The sequence below is a fragment of the Ictalurus furcatus genome, chromosome 18 (assembly GCF_023375685.1).
Source record: "Ictalurus furcatus strain D&B chromosome 18, Billie_1.0, whole genome shotgun sequence".
Classification (NCBI taxonomy): domain Eukaryota; kingdom Metazoa; phylum Chordata; class Actinopteri; order Siluriformes; family Ictaluridae; genus Ictalurus; species Ictalurus furcatus.
In genome coordinates, this window is record NC_071272.1 from 22,584,552 (window position 1) to 22,604,950 (window position 20,399).

Sequence of the window (20,399 nt, forward strand, 5' to 3'; positions counted from 1 at the left end):
TTATCATGTTTTCTCCACTGTAAGAGCACTTTATCATGTTTTTTCTACAGTAGGGCCCCCCTAGAGGGCACTTTATCATGTTTTCTCCACTGTAAGAGCACTTTATCATGTTTTTTTCTACAGTAGGGCCCCCCTAGAGGGCACTTTAACATGTTTTTATCTTCAGCTGGTATGGTATTTTCGACCACTGCGGGACCAGTGAGCCCATCAGCGCACCCAGTGTTCCGAGGCGTGGCTCTGGATCCACGGCGAAGATGAAAGGATGTATGAACGAATCAGAACTATTTCCACCCAAAATACGAGTTGTTAAGAATAATTAAAAGCTTTTTTCCTCTTTTCATAGTACCGCAAACATGTAGATGAGAAGAGAAAGAGATGTCTTGAGAGAAACAGTCGACTTCTTTGGCTGGAGGATGGAAGTTCCTGTGGAAAGGTGTGATGCAGAGGAGAGGATTTATGTTTCATCATAAACATTCGTGTCGTGAACACAGTCCTATCAGTGTCCATGACTCAGGTTCGAAGAAACCGTCACAGTGCCATTATTATTATTATTATTATTATTATTATTATTATTATTATAAATGGTTAAAACCGAAAGGAGGAGCAAGAAGGGAAGTTGATGTGGTTTGGAGAATCGTTTGAAAGCGCACGCACGCACGCAGGCGCGCTCACTCACTCACTCACACACACACACACACACACACAGCACGACGCACTCGGCTCGTGACAGCATCGTTGAGCTGGTGTGCTCAATCAGCAGTTCACGCCAAATCACGCAGGTATCAGATCTCTAAAAACGACAAGACGAGGGAGTTCATCAAGGTAAATATGGGTGTGTATTTCTCTCTGTGTGTGTGTGTGTGTGTGTGTGTGTGTGTGTGTAACGAGACTGAACCTGTTTTTATGATATCCTTTAAAGCGTGAGCAGCTTAACTGCATTGAGTCTGGTTGGTCTGATGAGTTCTGACAGGTGAGACGTTAGAAATAAATACGCACGTGACAAAAAAGAAAGGAGAACAGGTGTCATGGGATTAATTCGTTTATCTGTCGGGGCTGATGCGCAGACGGGATTATTATGTTTGGCAACATACTGATCAGATATGGCATCCAATTACGTTGTGCTTTCAAGAACTGACACCAATTATTATTATTATTATTATTATTATTATTATTATTATTATTATTATTATTATACTTACATGGAATCAAATCTTCCTGATTGGTTCCAATTGAACATATTAAGTATACCAAAATAATACACTACTATCCTGTCATACTGTCATCTTGTTATCTTAATTATGATATTTTTTATTTGTTTTTCAAGCAGATGTTGTTTATTCCATGTGGAGTACGTGTTAAACCGGACTGGTCAGAGGGTGTTGATTAATTTCCTCTTACAGCAACTCTAAAGACAGTAGTAATTCTAATCACAGGCTATTAATAATAATAATAATAATAATAATAATGCACACAGTTTCTATAGTAACAGCTCCTTCACAGGGACTACTTAAACAAAGCATAGTAAAAAAAAACAAACATATTTTTAAAAAATGTGCATGCGCATAACCGTTGATATGGTGAAGTGGATTTAAGGAGTTTATTTGACGTGCATGGAAGGAGTCTCCAGTGTCAGCTCTCAGTAACGGTCGCTCGGTTTTCTACCGCGGGACGACTTGATAAGAGAGGGAAAAAAGAGAGGTGGTGAGGGTCCCTAAAGAAACGAAGGCAAAATCACGCAAGTATTCGGAGGAGCTCGCAATTTTTCAAAAAATTACCGCAGACTCGGGCCGAGACGTGACGTCATCGCGACGCGCGTTCACCCGAAGCCCTCTTCGATTCACGCGTGTCGAACACGTGTCTCGTTTACGAACAAACATCGCTGCGAAATACCGCGCAGGACAATTTCAATGCGATCGCGATTTCACAAACTCAAATAGGCTTAGCTACAACAATCCCCCCGAAAAAAACACGACTCGCAAAAACGCAAAAAATCCTGTCCGGACTGTTTAACGTAAGTGTTAACAGGAGCTGACTCATATTCAAGGACGTTCCATGACATCAAAACGTAACTATGAGTCGTTAAAAAATCAAGTCGTGTCGTTCGCGAATAAATCGCGGAGGTATAACAGGAATAAAACACTCCAAGATGTGCCGGAGCGGATCGTTGTTTTCTTCTAACAGCACGTCCTGGTTTGTCGTCTGTTATTCCTGGCATATCTAATACGCAGCACTATAAACATTAGAAAACTCACGGGAGATTAAAAAAACGCCACATTTCTGCTACAGTTAAGTAAAAAGTGATGACAGCTTTAATCGCGTTCACGCGGCAACCCAAGCCGACCGAAACTCCAAACCCTTCGAGCAAACAGTGACGTAGTCAGACGGAGGTGATGAACTACACAGCCTGTGTGAAGCTTCCCCCTGGCATTACGTACAAGACATACGGCATAATTAGCTGGACAGAGAACTCTCCGAGTCCGAGAACCATTCATAGATCTTTACAGAGTCACTGCAGTGATTCAGAGCCACTCATGAGAACGTGATAAACAAAGCAGCGCATTGATGTTATCTCTCTCTCCTCAAGGTCAGCAAGAGGGGAATTTGAAATGCCATAAGATAACGACTACGTGCTGGAAAGCATAACGAGGCAGCGAACGTGTGCGGGAGAGATGAGTGAGCTTCCACGAGTGAGGTTAATAGCAGGCGGTAACGGCGTATCGGTTTGTAGGAGGGAAACGCAGGAACCGGCGTGATTAGAGGTATCGTTAAAAGTCAACGAGACATCATGCTGACAGTCGAGCTATTACGCTTGAGCACTCGAGTTATAAAATGCTGAACGAGAACATGTTCTCCTGACACAATCTTTTCGTTCCGCTAAAGGAATAGCTCTTTAGAGCAACGTGCGTTTTAATCGTCCGCCGTGGAAAAAAAACGATACGCGGCCGTTTCGACGATTTACGTCGTCGCGAGGGCCGTGGCGTCGGTTATATAGAGGGTCCGTCTGTTTAAGATGTTATTCACTGGTTTGAAAATATACAGTAAGTGATGTCATTACATCTCCTCGCATGTCCGTTCCTTTCTGTCGATCAGAGCGTGTCCTGGCGTCCTCTGGAGATCTGACAAAAGGCCCGATCTTGCATACCGAGGATCGCCAGAGAACGCAAGACGGAATCTCGGCTTCGGAAGACTCGGGCCACGCTGTCAAGGCAAGTCCACCGTGGAAATTAGTCTGAAAAGTGTTCTTTCTCGGATTGGATTCTTCGTCCGCCGACCTTCTCGATGTCGTCACGCTCTGCAGTTTGACGAATTCCACCTCATGGGATAAAACGTCCTGCGTTCGACGTGGTTTCACCTGAAGAAAAATGCTCTTAAATGCCTGTCAAGTCTGTTTAATTTGATGATTTGAAGAAAATATGATTTTACGGCGTGCCAGCGTGGTTTTGAGACTTGACTGAAGATTTCAGCAATATATATATATATATATACACACACACACGAAGCGTGACTTTCTTTCAGTTTTCTCAGCTGGATTGCTGAGGTTTGCGTTGTTATCAAGGATACGATCATGGTGATGTCGCAGGGTACCTACACGTTCCTGGCGTGCTTTGCCGGATTCTGGCTGATTTGGGCGTTTATTGTCATGGTTTGCTGCTTCTGCAGCTTTGTGCAGCGTAAACTGAAGCGACGGCGTGAGGAAAGGCTGAGGGAGCAGTGTCTGAGGGCCTTGGAGATGGAGCCTTTGGAGTGTACAGGGGTAGGATACCCGCCGAGAGAACCTCCTCAGTTCTGCCCACCACCTCAAATGATGTCTCCGCAGCTGCCGGTCGCCCACACGATTCCTCAAGGCAACTGGACACCACCACCAGGTAGGCAGCTCTTTGTTTATGATTCTAATGCTTTACAGTCGTTTTTTTTAAAAAAAAAAAAAAAAAAACATCAATAAGATGCGTACCTGGATGAATCAAATTTTTGCACAAAATCAGATGATGGGTCGTTGACCAGACTCTGACTTTGTCCAAGCAGAACAAAATATCGACATAGTGGTTATCTTCAGCGATGGAACACTAGGCCAGTTTGACTGTCCTGCAAAATGATTTGACCTCGAGCACAAAGAACGGAAGGAAGAACATGTAGGACGATTTGGAACAGCAGTCGAAACACTCATTCGAGCAGAAGCGTGACAGGAACGGTGTCACGACAACGCTGACGTCCTTAGGAAAGAAATTTCGAGAAAATCTGATCCTCGGTCCACTTTCAGAATATTCATCTTGGGCAAAGTAAAGTCACAGTCCAACATTAAGATCTGTTATTAAACCTTTGGCGCACAAACTACTAAATAAACCCGGGCTGTTTTTGCTCATGTGGGCGGTGCAGCAGAAAATGTCTGCACCTCGCACCAGGCATGCAGACGTAGCCAAATTGTTTCATGCAAAACATGGTAACAGAGAGCTGTGTGGGCGGCGAGTGGGCAGAAGAGTACATCGGTGAGCTAGCAGCAGAGAGACAGAGAGAGAGAGAGAGAGAGAGAGAGAGAGAGATGGGCTAATCATGCACTCCTGCAGCCAGGCAGGCTGCCAGATACAGAGGATCCCTGGCCCGGGCCGAAGAATGTCCCTTTAAAGAAGGTCCAGACACTCACAGGACTGATGGCCACACATTAAGACAGGAACTGAATAAGAGGTCAGCAAGGAAAACAATATAAATCAAGCAGAATTCAGCTTTTTACAAAGACGACGTGAAGGTTGCACAATAGCTTGATGGTCCAGCCCCTGCAGTTTCGGTGAGAACTAGCAAAACACACAGTTTTATTTGTTCTACAGGGGAAACTCGGTTAAGATTGAATCCCAAGACCATTTAATAACAACATCATTAAGTAGTTTTAGTAGCACTGCGTAACATTATGCTATATTTAAAAAGGATTTAAAACTATGCCTGAAGCAATGTACTGTTCCAGGGATCCCATGGAAACATAGTAGGTTATGCTTAGGGTCCAATCAACAAGTGGTGTCCTTCATCGGCTTTTTTTTTTGTTTCTTTTTTGAGATTTGGAGCACTTAGCGATTAGGTTCTCACCCAAAAGCCATTGTTGATATAGACTCACTGTCCACAATACCTCTTCATGCAATTACCCAACGTTCACATCAGACATCAGAATTGGGGGGGGAAAATGTGATCTCGGTGACTTGGACCATGATGACATGGTTGTCGGTGCCAGATGGGATGCTGATCTCCTGGGATTTTCACACGCAACAGTCTCTAAGAGTTTAAACAGGACGGTTAAACAAAAAAAACAAAACGACCATCCAGTTTTGTGATCGGAAATGCCTTTCCGAGCATGAGAGAGGAGAGCGAGCGGACTGGTTCGAGCGAACAGGAACACAAATAACCGCTCTGTGCAACCGTGGTGAGCAGAAAAGCATCTCAGAATGCACAACCACGAGGAAGATGAGCTACAACGGTAGAACAGTAGAAGACCACGTCAGGTACCACACCTGTCAGCCAAGAACAGGAATCTGTTCTACATTGGGCGCAAGGTTTGATAAGGTTGTTGTGCATTCTGAGATGCTTTTCTGCTCACCACGGTCGTATAGAGTTGGATCGAGTTTACACCGTTCTGTTCTGTGTGGAAATCTCAGAAGATCAGCAGTTTCTGAAACACTCAAACATCTGGCACCAACAACCATGCAACCATGCCACAGTCAAAGTCACTGAGATCACTGAGACCCCCCACACTTCCCCCCATTCTGATGCTTGATGTGAACATTACCTGAAGCTCTGGATCTGCATCCGCATGACTGACCAGGTGTACACGTGTCCCTATTAAAGTGGCCAGTGGGTATTGGATGTAAAACAACCTTCTTACATGACTCAAATCTGATTTCGATGATTTAAGCCCGTAACTGTGGTTTTGTGTTTCCATGACAACTTCCAAGAGACTCAGAAGCGAGTAGGTGCATTTCGTTACACAGCGGCCTACTCATTCAAAATTTCATCTCGGAGCTTTATCAAGGCCAGATGGTCTGTGGTATTCAGACCGTCGCGTAAGCAGACGCTTGTGATTTGAGCACATCTGAATTCAACCTGCACGGTATGATTGCGTAGGTAGTGTTTGGAACATTCGGAGTCTCTGGGAACCATTTGCAAACGGAGGAGATAGCAATTAGGTTTTTTCCGAGAAGATTTGAAATATATCCCGTATGCCTTCCCCCCCCCTTGTTTATTGTAGACCTTACGTAGGATCGTCCAGTCCTAAGTCGGAAAGTAGTCACGATGACACCGCAGTACACAAAGTGCTAGCATGTGAGATTCAAATGGTTCATTTTCAATTAGCCTTCAGAAGCCTGGATCTTTATCTCTAGCCTCAGTAAAGGGTTCATTTCTATACAGGGGGCAAATTTCTCTCAGCTTTCATCTGATGGACTGAAGTGTGACCTTGCAAGGGCAGATAAAAGCTCTATAGCGCTTTCTTATCATTTATACCACAGCGATATTTAATTCTCGAAGCTGACTGGTCAGACGGTATTGATTCATTTTCTTTATCCTACATCAAATCATCTTTTTTTAAATTATTATTTTTTTTTATAACAGCACAGCACCGATGGCTGTGACATAAATGACGGGTTTATATTAACGCGCTCGTTCAACTGCGTTGTAGTTTCTATAGTAACAACTCATTCACAGATACGGTGCCGGGAAATAGTATTTGCTCTGGTTTTGTGTGTATCTCGTACTGAAGTGTTTCAGAAATGAAAACAAAATCTAAGTAAACACAAAATACAGTTTTATTATCCAATACTGACTGTGTGAAAATGTATTTGCCCCCCGTAATTACTAATGCCCCAAATCTATGAAAGTGCATTGATAATGCAATTCAGCTGGACTAGACGCAACCAGACCTGATTACGGAAAACCCTGCTCAATCACATCAACACTTCAATAGAACTTTTTCAACAGCATGAAGCCGGTTAAAAGGTCTTACCCAGTAACGCATTATGCCAAAGTTGAAAGAAATTCCAGAAATGATGAGGAAGAAGGTGATTGAAATATATCAGTCTGGGAAGGGTTATAAAGCTAATTCAAAGGCTCTGGGACTCCAAAGGACTACAGCGAGAGCCGTTATCTCCAAATGGAAAAACTCGAGACAGTAGTGAACCTTCCCAGAAGTGGCCGACCTTCCAAAATTCCTCCGAGAGCACAGCGACGACTCATCCAGGAAGTCACAAAAGAACCAAAGACAACCTCAAAGGACCTACAGGCCTCTCTAGCGTCAAGAAAGGTCACTGTTCATGACTCCACTCTCAGAAAGACTATCTTTAACCCTTACATGTCCAGTGTCCGCACTCCCGGACCATTAATGTATGAATTGTAAATTACTCCATCAAGTCTTGCTTTTTTCAATCCAACATGGCCGACGGTGGCAGACGCACCGTAGCTCAGTTTCTGGCATTTTTGTCTAAAATATACCAAAAAAAAGAGTCTAAAACGTCACACTGTCACAAGCTTCTGGTTTTTAAATGATTTATAAATATATATAGTTCAATTATTAACGAGTTGAGCTAAAGTGCTTAATTAATTGTATTAGTTGAATGCAGTATATATAAATATACATTTCTTATCATTTTGGACATCAAAGATTTAAGAAATTGTTCTTTAATATTTTAAACCTTATTTGTTGCAAGTATTTTTCAGCAGTAATATCTAATATTTTGACTCCGTTTTGCTTTTACTTACACGTGCTAACCAGTTATTTTTAATGTAAATGATTTTTTAAAAATGTGCATCATGAAGCCATCTAAAAATCATATGTTTACAGTAAAAAAAAATAAAAAAAATTCTGATTTGACAGCGTTCCTGAAAGACATTGTGGTGACCCGCTGTTACATACGGAATCTAAACGCTAATTTCTGTATTAAAGACATCACTAATGTACCTGTTAACAACACGTAGTGGTTGAAAAACTATATTTTTACTGGTATTTATACACTGGGTTTCCATGACATGCTCAAATAATGAACAATACGGTGGTACGTTGGAGCAGAAGTAGTAACGGACAATGCTATAACGCCCAAACGCTGAACTACATGGTGAACAGGAACTATTTTATTCATTAATGACTGAGAAACTGTTTTATTAATGATTTATCCTGTCTATTATTTCGCAAGCAAAGTAAATAAAATCTGTTTCCCTGAAATCTCTGTTCCTCAGCTCCCATTCTCCCGGTGGATAACGATGCCTGTGGAAAGCCGCCTTGCTACGAGGAGGCCGTTCTGATGGAGGATCCTCCTCCTCCTTACAGCGAGGTCCTTGCCGATCCCAGAGGTGGAACGTACACTAAACCCGTCCTGAGGTCCTCCAGGGACCACCAGGAGTCCGAGACCAGAAAGATGGCGCCCGTGACTGTGTTTTCCGAGCGTGGTTACTCGTCGCTGATCCGCTTGCCCTCGGCCAGGCGCTGGGACTCGCTGGACCACCTGCTCTCCAACGTGGACCTTAACCACTCCAGCATGGCGTTGGAGCCGCACGCCTCGGCCATGGCCACGATGCCACGCGACGGGCGTGCTCACATAGACTTGGGCCTGCGTGGCCTACGACCTCTGGACCACAGCTATGGACTGCCCACTGCTTTCCCTCTGCTGGGACGAAGCACGGCGGTGTGAATCTTCATTTTTATATGTGACACTTTACGTGGAAAATTATCAGCCCTTCCTGCAGGGTTATATTGATTTGGTGATTTATTTAATTTTTTTTTTTGGTGAGAAAAGCTTCTCAGAAGGACCCGAAAGACATTTCCTCTCGATCTTTTCTTCTCGAGCCGAAGATCGTATGACAGACGTTATTTCTCCAGCTCTCTTTCTTTCTTTCGCTGTGTGGCGTCCCTGCCTGATGCAGAGCAGTAGCTATTATGTGAGCATTGTTGCCATGGTTCCTGGGCCTCTCTTCTTCCCTGGTTTTTTTTTTTTTTTCATCTCGACAGCCTTGGACTGATGTAAAATAAGCAGGATGAAGAATGAAGTTCTGTTTTGTAAACTAGATATAACACAGGGCCACGGCATAGCACAACATTCATGGTCTGTACTGTATCCATAATCACAGCCTGGGAGTCGGAGAGTTTCAGAACAGTGGTGTACCGTCTGGACCATTCAACTCCTCATTTAGCGTTTTTAACGTTTAAGTGTAAGGAGACCCATCACTCCTTATGGCTTTCGTTTTCGACAGACAGCCTCTTTTCAGGGCAGCAATTAGTTCACTTTGCATACTGTAATTGAATCAGCGGTGCTCCAAAACGAGGTTTCATTACGACATGGACGGGATTCGTTTCGTAAAAACAAACAAAACAAACGAACGATCATAAGCAACTGTACTGGTGCAGTCTGACTCTCAGACTAGGTTCATCATGCTGCTGAAGTGTACAAAATGTACGGTATAAACTGTGAAAAATGACCTTGCTGCTCTGACGAGGTAAAATGTTGTTATGAAATACACAAATCTGCACAAGTTTTTTTCCCTCGCCATAGAAGGATCTATATATAAATATATAAGGTAAAACTTTTCTTCAGAATAATTACATGCTCTACAAGAAGAACAGAACAATTTGAACCGTCTGGTGTCTTGTTCATTTGCCTGAAATGTCTCCTGCAGCTTTTAACTCACCGGCACATGCGGGTAAAAAAACGAGAGACAACCGTTGTCGAGTTTATTTATTTATTTATTTATTTATTTACTTATTTCTGGTCTTCTTGTCAGTCTCTGTTTAAAAACTTTTTTTTTTATACTGACGCATTTATCGTGTCCCAGTTTGTTTCCCGGTTTGTCACGACTTCACCTCACTTTTAAAATAACGCGCATTTCCACGTGCGTAAGCGTTTTTCCTTTTTCACCGTGTATTTCGGCCGTTTAGCTTCCTTTCCTCCACAGACGATCTTTCACTTCCCAGATTCGTACGTGTCCGAGCGAGCGATTTCAGTTTCTTATTTACGTCGTGCCACGGTAGTCATTTGAATGTATTTGTGTATCGCTTTGGGTTGGACGAACAGGTCTAATTTTGAAATGGGGAACTCTTTGGGAGTCGCGGTGACTATGATCTAATTTGCTAACGCAGGCGGTGTTTCTTCAGCGGGCTGAACGCTGCGTGCGTAAAAGCCTCGATTTCATTTCGACAGAATCGTCTTCTATTGCCGTTTAGTCTCGCCGCCCCTCGCTCGGCTCTCTCCGCCTCATTCATCCTAATGGCTGTCTTTGTCAACGTCTCGGCATACGAACCTCGCGTTCGGGCATCCGGTCCGTGCGTTCGAATGACATTGATTAGAATTCATTAAGATGCTCGATGAGAAACACTTTATTTGTTTATTTATTTATTTATTAAACAGTGAGCGTTTATCAGAACGCTCCAGGCACACGATGACGTCTATTGGCGTCTGCAGTACACGCTCTTTTCTACCTTTTAGTGTGTACCTTTTACCTTGAAAAGTGCACGAAGTCAACCTTTATATTAGTACTCTTAAAGTACTTTCGAAACGAACACCGAAAGCTATCGAACATCTTCACTGAACGTGATCTAAAACTGTTGTTATTTGAAAAAGTTATTGTTCTGATCCAGTGTCACTTCAAGACAGTATGGCTTAAACCTAAACATTGTCCCGATTGACCTAAATTCCTGTCCAGAATTTGTCACTTCCTGCACGCCTGCCTACGGGAAGATGTTAGATAGCCGCTATAGGCGTGTTTTTGAAGATGGTGCATCCATCCGTCCGTCCGTCCATCCATCCGTTTTCCGTACCGTTTATCCGATACAGGGTCACGTGGAGCCTGGAGCCTTTCTGAGGCACCTCTGGTCACAATGCAGAGGACACCCGTACTGGACGGGGTGCCGACCCATCGCAGGGCACAATCGCACACCCGTTCACACACTACGGACAATTTGGGCATGCCGATCAACCTACGGCGCGTATCTTTGGACCGACGGAGGAAACCCGTGGTACCTGGAGGAAACCCCCGAAGCACGGGGAGAACAAGCGAACTCCGCGCACACGGGGCGGAGACGCGATTCGAACCCCCAAACGCCGGGTATGCGAGGAGCTCTGCAAAGATGAAGGACGCTCTAAAAATGTTCGGTTCCGTTTAAATGCAGCGTTGGGTTCCTGTACGCAGAGTACGCGATCATACGTAAAGAACACTATTAACCGTTCTCTTATTTCATCCGTGAAATCCTGGTGGAAGAAAAAAAAAATAAAAAAATCATTTCTGTTCAGAACAATCTGAAAATGCTAACGCTAGCTAGCTATTCATTCAAAAGGGTTCCCTAGGATTACGTACCTTTAAAATCCCTGTGAAACTTTCGAAACTGCGTTCACGTTGCCGTGTAATATATAAAACACACCAAAGGTACCGCGTGAAGGCACCTCGGCGACAGATTTCTCAGAGTGTAGATCATAAACGCTCTGTTTTTAATCGCTGTATATAAAAACCTTTCTTGCTCGCACCCTGTACCGAACATTCATTTAAACCGTAATGACTTTTTCAAGCTCCAGGCTCACGTTTAAGGACCTTGCGAAAGGATTAAAAAGGTCAGACGGGGAGTAGATCGAGTACCAGAGCTGGCCGATTTGAGCGTTTAGAAGGACACCGAGGCCACGGCACAACCCGGCATAACCTTATCGCTTCAACGAGACTCAAAACTCCTGCTTATTTCACGTTTAATACTTACCGAGTCCTCCGTCGACACGCCGAGAATGTAAACAGGAATATATTTTGGACGTCAAACACCTCAAAAACGATACCAGGTTCACTTTAGAAGGACGTGAACCTCAATCAGACTCGATTTTTAAAAAAAAAATCATCACCGATGACCAAATGTGATTTAAGACCATCACGGTGTCTGTCTACGTGGTCTGCTTTGTGTTCTCGCTCCCGATTATTCGACTTCTTTTTACATTTTAGTGTCTTTTCATTAGTTCTTTTGTCTTTATTCGTTCCACGGGCAGTGAGGCAGAAGACAGAGGTGTAAACTGTCGCTCCTCTGCCAGCGTGTTGCTAAGCGACTGAAACAGAGCTCCGTGAGTCTGTTTACACAGAATAATAAAACGGCGTCCGACCATCCGTCCGTCCGTCTAGCCGTCCGTCCTGTACACGTCTGCTCTGAGTGCTCGGTGCACTCTAAATAAATGAATCATTCACAGGTTTCACGTGACGGCGCGAACTGGTCCTCCGGTCGTCCCTGTGTCTAGAAAGATTACATTATGTAACATCAGGGGTCTCATCCTTAACGTTTAAGCAATTAGAATCGTTTTTATTTTTATTTATTATTATTGAACCTGCCAGTGCACGTTTATCCTCAACGTGCTCATGTACGTGTGATCCAAAGAACAGTTGGGACATTTTGCACAGCTAAATTATTATTATGTTTGTGTGTGTGTGTGTGTGTGGCCAAGTTTACTGGAGCTGTGTGATGATGATTCATAGCTGCTTCGTCTCAGAACCTAGTCTAGAAAGATAATATATGATGAAATGTTGACCGGACAGCTTGAAGAAGTCGGTGGCATCGGCCTACGTCGATAACAAAAGTGAAAACAATGCAGGGTTTGAAATCAGAAAGAAATATGTGTGTGTGTGTGTGTGTGTGTGTGTGTGTGTGTGTATATATTTAGCACCAGTGAGCTGACTGACTTGTTTTTGAAATCTTTTATTAACATACAGAAGCACGTAGCATGTCACAAAAGATCTTGTGCTTGTTTCAAAAACAGCATGTGACAGAAAAAGCGGACGAAAAGGGGGGAAAAAAAGGAGAAGGATGGAAAACAATAATAAAAGAGAGAGGGAAAAAAAAGAAAGAAAGAAAGAAAGAAACCGAGCAAGAGAGAGAGAGAGAGAGAGAGAGAGAGAGAGAGAGAGAGAGTTTAGGAGTTGCTAAGCCTTGCTTCAGGGACAAAGGGCAAACTGGAGTAGTATATTAGTAGTAATAGTAGCAATAGTATTGGTAGTAGTAATCTCCTAGTAGTGTGTGAGAGAAAGAAAGAGCGTAAGAATCACTACGGAGGAGCTCGGAGGTTAAAGAGTACACTGAAATCACGTCAAAAGGGCCTCGGTTATCGTTAAAGATGCGGGTCGGCTCCCCGTCACGAACCAGCCACGTCAAATCCGGGTTTAAGAAAACGCATTAAGACGTTAACGCACGTGTGTTCCGACGCCGACGGTTTCGGTTCCGCGCGTTTCGTCACTGTTTCGTCCTGTTGTTGATTTTATTTACAAAACAATACTACATCAGTTTAGTATTATTGCTTATTTCGCCTCTTTTACTTTGTAACAGTAATCATAATAATAAAAAATAAAAACAATTACAAAGAAAAACTCGACAAACTAAAACGACAAGGCTTAGGATCGTACTGAAAACAGGTCAGAAATACGAAACTACGGAAGACTGAGGACAGTCCAAGCTACAGATGTTGAACGAAATTCGTCTAGGAGAACTGTGAGAAGGAGCCGCGGTTATGCCGGACGAGTATCCGGTATATCGGACTGTTAGGAATACTTCGTGGACATTTCGAAGGCTTTTTTCGATGCCTTCACGACGGTTACCGCAGGCAGGGTTTCCATCGAGACCGCGACGGCGTCAAGGTCGGATTCGAGGGTTTTGGTAAAACCGTATACAAATACTCCAGTATCCAGGGGAAATGTTACTCTCTCATTAAAAAGCACACAACACACACACACACACACACACGCACACAGCTAAATATGCATTAAAATAGTTATTGCCTAAGCTCTGAGTCAAATCGATTCTAATTCTATCGCGAACACTGGAAAAAAAAAAAAAAAAGAAGAGGAAAATACTACTTTTTATAAGGTAGAAATATACCTGTGGCACCTGATTATAAATCGCAAAACACCGACACGATAGCGTGAAAACATCAACTCGCTGGAGAGACCCTTGGCACAGGAAATGAAGCAAGTCAAGCAGAGTTTAGTCACTGTCACCTGACTGGAACGTAATGACGTCTAAGAAACGCGTCTCGTTGAAATCGCGAAGAATTCCGAGCCGAGATCGAGATCGTGATCGATCACACAGCGGTGCGTATCTTCTCGTTCCGAAAGACCCAATAAGATGGGAAAAACTTAATATCGGCTTCGATTATCGGTGATCGGAATAAGAAAAGTGCTGAATACTAGCCTGAGCGTCTAACGAGGGGAAATTCGGTACTACCTTGGCTGGAGCAAAGAACCTTTCCGTCATTCGAGGTTCTGGAACGTCGCTAAAAAAACGAAAGAAAAAAAACAAAACAGGACGCTCTATCTGCTACTGGTCACACCTGTCAGGCACAGGGAGTCGATACAACACAGGTGAGCGCTAAATACACACCGTGCTATACTCTGCATAGCAAAAAAGAGAACGGAAATAAATAATGACTTGTACACACACACACACACACACACACACAGAGACTAACCGAGAGAGCTTAAACCCGCTGGCATCTTTAACAATAACCCGGATCCTTTTCAGTGGCTAACCTTTTTTGTTTGTTTCTTTTTTTTTTTTGCTAAAATATCGTACAGATTTGTATCGTGATAAGCTCGGAATAAGCTTTGTAAAAGTGTTTTTGTTTTTTTTTTGTTTTTCTTCGTTTTTTTTTTTTTCTTTCTTCCTGGGAGTCGTACGCTAGCGCCCTCCGGAGGTCTTAGTCATCGTCGTCCACCACGGGGTCCGTGTCCCAGCATGTGATGTCGATCTCTGTGGCAAGAAAACAAACAGCAGATAAAGACATACGCTGAGTTTATACGGAAGCGGAACCTTTACAGTATACGCCTGGGCATTCGGGCAAACATCCCATAATCATCCGGTCATGTGGCAGTGATTGGCGCGGTGCACACGATTACGCACGTGCTAGTCAAGAGCTTCGGTTAAAATCGAGAGCTTCACAACAGGCCATTTTGGACCGTAGCATGAGACGTCAGCTCGAACCGGTCTGGCCATTCTACATCACTGGATGTTTTTTTGTTTTTCGCGCCGTTCTGTGTAAATTCAGGAATCCCGGAAGATTTCTGAAACACTCGCGGGATCACCGGTACGCTCCGAGATCACAAAGGTCACAAATTCTCAACATTCTGTGTGTAATGTGCGAACGTTAACTGAAGCTCTTGACCTGCATAAAGTCCATAAAATGTTATAATGCACACATAAGGCACTGTAGACATAATGTCATAACTGTTTATGCAAACGCATTACACTTTATTTTGATTATTATAGACTACGACTGTGTTTGTTTTGATTATGGAGCTCTTGTGACGTCTCACCTGGTGGTTTGTTGTAAAATACTGGCGTGGGATTGACTTTTGCTGAGCATTCATCAGACTGAGCGAAATCCTCCTCCTGTGACTGGCTGAAATAGCCTTCACTCGCCTGTACAAAACACACACACACACACACACACACACACACCTCCATCTCAACATGTTCAATAGACAAACATCGTCATCTGTCACAGATTAATGAGCATCATGCTTACTAGTGATGGCTGGAAAATGCTAAATGATAACAGAATAGGTTTTGGCGCCATCTAGTGGTGACGCAAAACACATTTCCTGGTCAGTTCTACAGTATAAACGAGCCACGTTTCTGAGCGTATAAAATTCTATGTAGCTTTCTCTAAAATAATATCCTAGTGAGATGACCATGAGACTAAAATGATATTTACATTTACAAGATGATAACTGATGATGTTGAACTGCTTAGGAGGATGAGCTAAAACCCAGAAAACTACCGTATATGAACTGCACTGGTATAGAAGCTTATCTTTAAAGAGAACAAAATCTAAACATAAATGTTTGTAAAGTTATGAACGAACACATTTCTGTAATAATAGCTCAAACGAGCAGATATATATATTTTTAAAAAAACTTTCAAATGCTAACACAATAGAAAAGCAATTATCAATGAAAAAAAAAACGTGCTAATATAGTCTGTTGAGCATATGATTTGGTTGCTAAGCGACTTAACGGACAAAGATAAGGGTATTCTGTTGAGAGAACAATGGCTAAAGTGTCATGTATATCGAGGTTTGAACAAAGCTCGGCTAATCAGATGTTAGAAGTGGAATCTGTTTTACGGAGGATAGATAACCACGACAAAGAATATGTAGAAATTTTGGGGTTGGTCCTTTTATAATTTGTGCTTTTCTTTGAATATGAGAAGTGATTTGCTGTTGTTTGGAATACCACTTGTGATCGTTTGCTCACCTGAGTCCCTTCTTTGAGCAGCGAGTCTCCGTTGGTCAGGAGCTCCTGGCTCTCGTCCAGCTCCTGGCTGTCAGAGGCCTGCTGGTAGCTCAGGGTCATGTGGTGCGACTCAGCAACGTCGACCAGGCTGGAGGGCGCGTCCTCGGACGAGGGGCACAGCTGGGCGTCAGGCACGTCATCAAAGCTGAGCAGGGGCTGAGGGAGGCTGGGTGACGAGTCGGCATCGCCCATCAGGTCCATGATGTGTGGGGCCTGGCAGGGTGTGGCCGTGGGCGCCGGGCTGCTCTCCCACATATCCAGAAGTGTGTCCTCAGCGCTGGTGGATTTCAACTCCGTGGGATGATCCTGAGGAACGTCGGTCTGGACAGGCTCGGACTCCTGCACCGGGACTCGCTCAGGAGACTCAGGGGCTGGAGAGACATGGTGCGTTAAGGTTAGCGTGGAAGATCTCGAGTGTCCTGCACAGAGCCCCGACCTCAACGCCTCTGAACACCTTTGGGATGAACTGGAACGCCAACTAACACTAACTAGTATTCCTGAGGCGGGAATACTTCCTGGATGAGACACCAGTCCATCACAGAACACCATGCGGAGACACATTCATGGTTTTGGGTGGTGGACATGGGGAGAACATTTCCCCCGAGAACAGTAACCCGAGCTCAGGATCAAACCGGGGATCCCTTCACCGCTGTACCATCGATATTATCTATAAATGTTTATATACACACACATCATTATATTCCACGATATACAGGTCACTCTGTGCTAAAAGCGACTGTTGTTAAATCCGAATTTGTTCTCAGACGCATTTCCTCTAGTTTCTTTTTTCGTTAAATTCACACCTAGGCGCACACACCTGCCATCTTTTTCCATCTTTCTGCAGGGAGCACCGATGGTGTTATAAAACATATTTATGGGTACATGCTCTTCCTGTTCTGATAATGAACAGTAATTTACAGAAACGGAGAAAGTCTCTGCGGAGCGCATTACCGCAGGACACCAAACCGTGTTGCTGGGCTGAGCAAACAAGCACCGAGGAAAAGCAGTGAGCTGTGAAAGCAAATGAAGGCACAGCAAACAAATGAGTCCCGGTAGTCATTTGGGCCTGTTTGCTCCAGAGAGCCGATCTGGGACAAGACAGCAGCGCCGTCCTCCCAGCTGTGCGGCTTATTAAACAGACCAGAGGCTGTGTCATCTGTCCTGGACATGCTCCATGAACTAATCAAGCTGCTCTCAGGTGGCCTTGGGAGAGATTTTACATAAAGTTCTTGCCTCAGGATGTACGTATTTAATACAAATAAATTTGACATTCCTGATTCACTCATCCCATATGGGTTGAAATTCTGTTAAAGTACTAATGAACTCTCTGGAGCGATCGACGAGATCAACGAGAAAATGTTATTTGAGAGATATGCGCAGATGTTTAGTCGATTCTTAATCGTAGTGAAGCGTGCTCACTGCCCCAGTGAGCGCCATAGAGTTATTATTGCACCTAGTGGCCAGAGATGGGAACTGCAATGTGAACAAGCACTAATAAATAGAGGCCCAATGGGGCAGGAATCGCGCTGCCCATGCTCGCTCAGTGAACATCTTCAGTGCAGGACGAGCAGTTCATGACAGGATTACCCTCATTTAAAAATACTCCACAGCCGCTAAGATCTTGTTTTATAGCAAATGATCTGAATTCAATCTGAATACACTTCCACAAACAAACACAAAGTGTAAGCGCAGACAGTGTGTCTTGTAAGATAGATCGCGAAGATTTGGAGACGGAACGAGGGATTACGGAGTCTGTGCATTAGAAATGCGTGCACACTACGGTGTCTTTGTTTCCCAAGCGAAGGCTGAGAAAAAGAGTGTTTTCCAAAAGTGGGTTTTTGTGAGTTGGTTTTTGCGGGAACCTGGCAACCCTGGTTAATAATATTAGCTCTTCAGGAAACACACCTGATATTAATGTCGTTATTCATGTCGTTCCTGCATCATCCTGCAAGTCTATAGTCATGATCCGCTGCTGACTGGAATATTGTTTGGATTGCACTGGGATGACAAAAACTAATTTTCTCTGTGCTATCTGCTAGTGTAATCTTTGCTTGGTGTCATGCAGGCTAATTCAGTCTCTAGGTTATTGCTCTTTATTGGAAAACAAGCTGTGCCGGAGAACAAACGGAAATGATGACGAGCTTCAGAATGTAATATTGCATTTTTACTGATGCAGCTGTTTATACGAAGTGACAATGTGAATTTGAGAACTGGAAAACAGGGCCGGGGCGTCTGGGTCCGTTTCTTACCCCCGAAAGCACCAGGAGCGAGAAAATCAAATCGTCTCAAAAGCGGGCGAAATTCAAGCACGCCCTCTAAGGACCTTACCCCATTCTTTCTCGCTGTTGTCGTCTTTGTCTTCCTGGATGGCGATTTTAGGGATGGGTGGTGTCGGGGAAGCGGTCGAGACGCCTTCAGGAGAGTCATCTGACCAATCAGAGAGAGAGACAGAGAACACAACGTTCAGCGTGAAAGCACAAGTGGCGAATAATGACGTTACCGAACAAAATATCACCACTGAACACGAACAGCGTACACAGCACAGAAAGCGTTCACGACGACAGCAAGCGTGACGTGAAAGTGGCCCGGAGAGACACGCAAAACACGTAACACATGCAGGAAACAAACGTGAATAACATGCAGGTGCTGATTCAGACAGCCGAGAACCGAACCGAACCGAACCGACGAGCTCATGAACGGCTCGAGCGTGTCTTAGTGTTTTACACGACCACGGAACCACACGTTCACACAGATCTGTTTATTAAGTCTTATGATTTATACATTCCTACTTTCCTTCATAACTCAGAAGCAAAAAAATGTTTATTATTATTATTATTATTATTATTATTATAACAATTTCCTTTGATCAATCATCGAGGTGTTAATCTTTATTAAAGAACAATTGTCGAGTCTTGTGTTGCCTGAATTTCAAAGCCATGTTTAAAACAGAAAAGTAAAACGATCAGTGTAGATTAACTACTTCTTCTTCTGCTTCTTCTACATCTACACCTGGAGAATATTTCAAATAAATGCAAACACAAAATGCTATCGTCTTTATTTACTTATTTGTTTATTGACCGATTGATTGATTGATTGATTGCAGGTGTTCCAAGGGGTCTTGCTAAGATGGATGGCATCACTGATGCCCGTATATCATATTAGACGAAGTCCTCCATGTAAAACAAGAAGCACCTGAAATCCAGGCACGAACACTCTCGTAACACACACGAAGGTACAATTATGTAAGCGTCCGTGCTGGACCTCTGCTGAACGAGAACCTTACATAATTGTAAAATACACTGACAACGAGGACGGAACAGAAGCTGTGTAACAGGAACATAAAGAAACAGCAGCCGCTTGAGTAGAAGATTGCGTCATAGTGATCTGAATAGATTGGCAAATTTGTGTGTGTGTGTGTGTGTGTGTGTGTGTGTGTGAGGCTGCCGTTTGACATCCCAGGAAGCATGCCGTGAACTCATAGCACACCAGGTGAACTCTATTGAGGTCATACACGTTCACAGAAATGCTATACACACTCACAGGTCAGGACATGAGGGGAAGCCCAGGTGGGGCAGGCAGAGCAGGCGGGGCAGGTATCGTCCAATTAATAGGAAGCGTGCGGAAGGAGGAGGAGGAGGAGGAGGAGGGGGAGGGCGGATATGAGTGAGATGTAACAGGAAACTTCACCTCATGACTTTGTGAAATCAAGGCCCTAACTCTATCTAAATCCATGATCGTGTCTTATAAGGAAATCTACGCAAATACACGGACGCCAGGGAAGACTGAGAAGCCTGGATCGTGTTCAGCGAATAAAGAACAGTATCAGGACGGCGTCCGTTTTTTTTTTTTTCCAGATGTATATAAATTAAGACGGGATGAGTTCCTGTCTCTACAAACCTACACGATATCAAAGCCACGTTGACATGGGATCCTAAATCTAGTTTTAAAACGTTAGAATCATGATACCGCGGAATATAAATATATAGCGTGAGGTCTACTCCCGAGTGTAGTCGTAATCATAGTAGTGAATTTAATCAAGTCTGAGTACTGTTAAGTATAACCAAAAGTATGTGGACACCTGACCATCACGTCCAAAAAAAAAGAAGAAAAGAAATGGCTACAGAGTCAACTTT

At 43.7% G+C, this 20,399-nt stretch overlaps 2 protein-coding genes across 4 annotated transcripts in view; one reads left to right on the plus strand and one right to left on the minus strand.

The window, feature by feature from the left end:
• Positions 1-2,142: 2,142 nt before the first annotated feature.
• On the plus strand, positions 2,143-10,245 carry LOC128621939 (proline-rich protein 7). Its single transcript, XM_053647964.1, has 2 exons — positions 2,143-3,866; positions 8,206-10,245. The coding sequence occupies exons 1-2, from the start codon at positions 3,566-3,568 to the stop codon at positions 8,655-8,657; spliced, it is 753 nt and encodes a 250-aa protein (XP_053503939.1). The 5' UTR covers positions 2,143-3,565; the 3' UTR covers positions 8,658-10,245.
• A 2,417-nt stretch (positions 10,246-12,662) lies between these two features.
• Positions 12,663-20,399, minus strand: part of dbn1 (drebrin 1) — a 68,387-nt gene continuing 60,650 nt past the window's right edge. For all 3 annotated transcript variants that reach the window (XM_053647962.1, XM_053647961.1, XM_053647963.1), the window contains 4 exons: positions 18,595-18,693; positions 16,228-16,637; positions 15,286-15,391; positions 12,663-14,722 (listed from right to left, as the gene is read on the minus strand). In XM_053647962.1, coding sequence (XP_053503937.1) covers positions 14,670-14,722; positions 15,286-15,391; positions 16,228-16,637; positions 18,595-18,693 — 668 coding nt within the window. In that variant the 3' untranslated portion in view covers positions 12,663-14,669. The remainder of the gene's footprint in view (positions 14,723-15,285; positions 15,392-16,227; positions 16,638-18,594; positions 18,694-20,399) is intronic.

What these genes read in the sequence shown, in the direction of transcription:
- LOC128621939 (XM_053647964.1), top strand. Translation starts at nt 3,566, where the DNA reads ATGGTGATGTCGCAGGGTACCTACACGTTCCTGGCGTGCTTTGCCGGA. An exon ending in CAACTGGACACCACCACCAG is followed by an intron (nt 3,867 to 8,205) that starts GTAGGCAGCTCT and finishes TCTGTTCCTCAG; the next exon opens with CTCCCATTCTCCCGGTGGAT.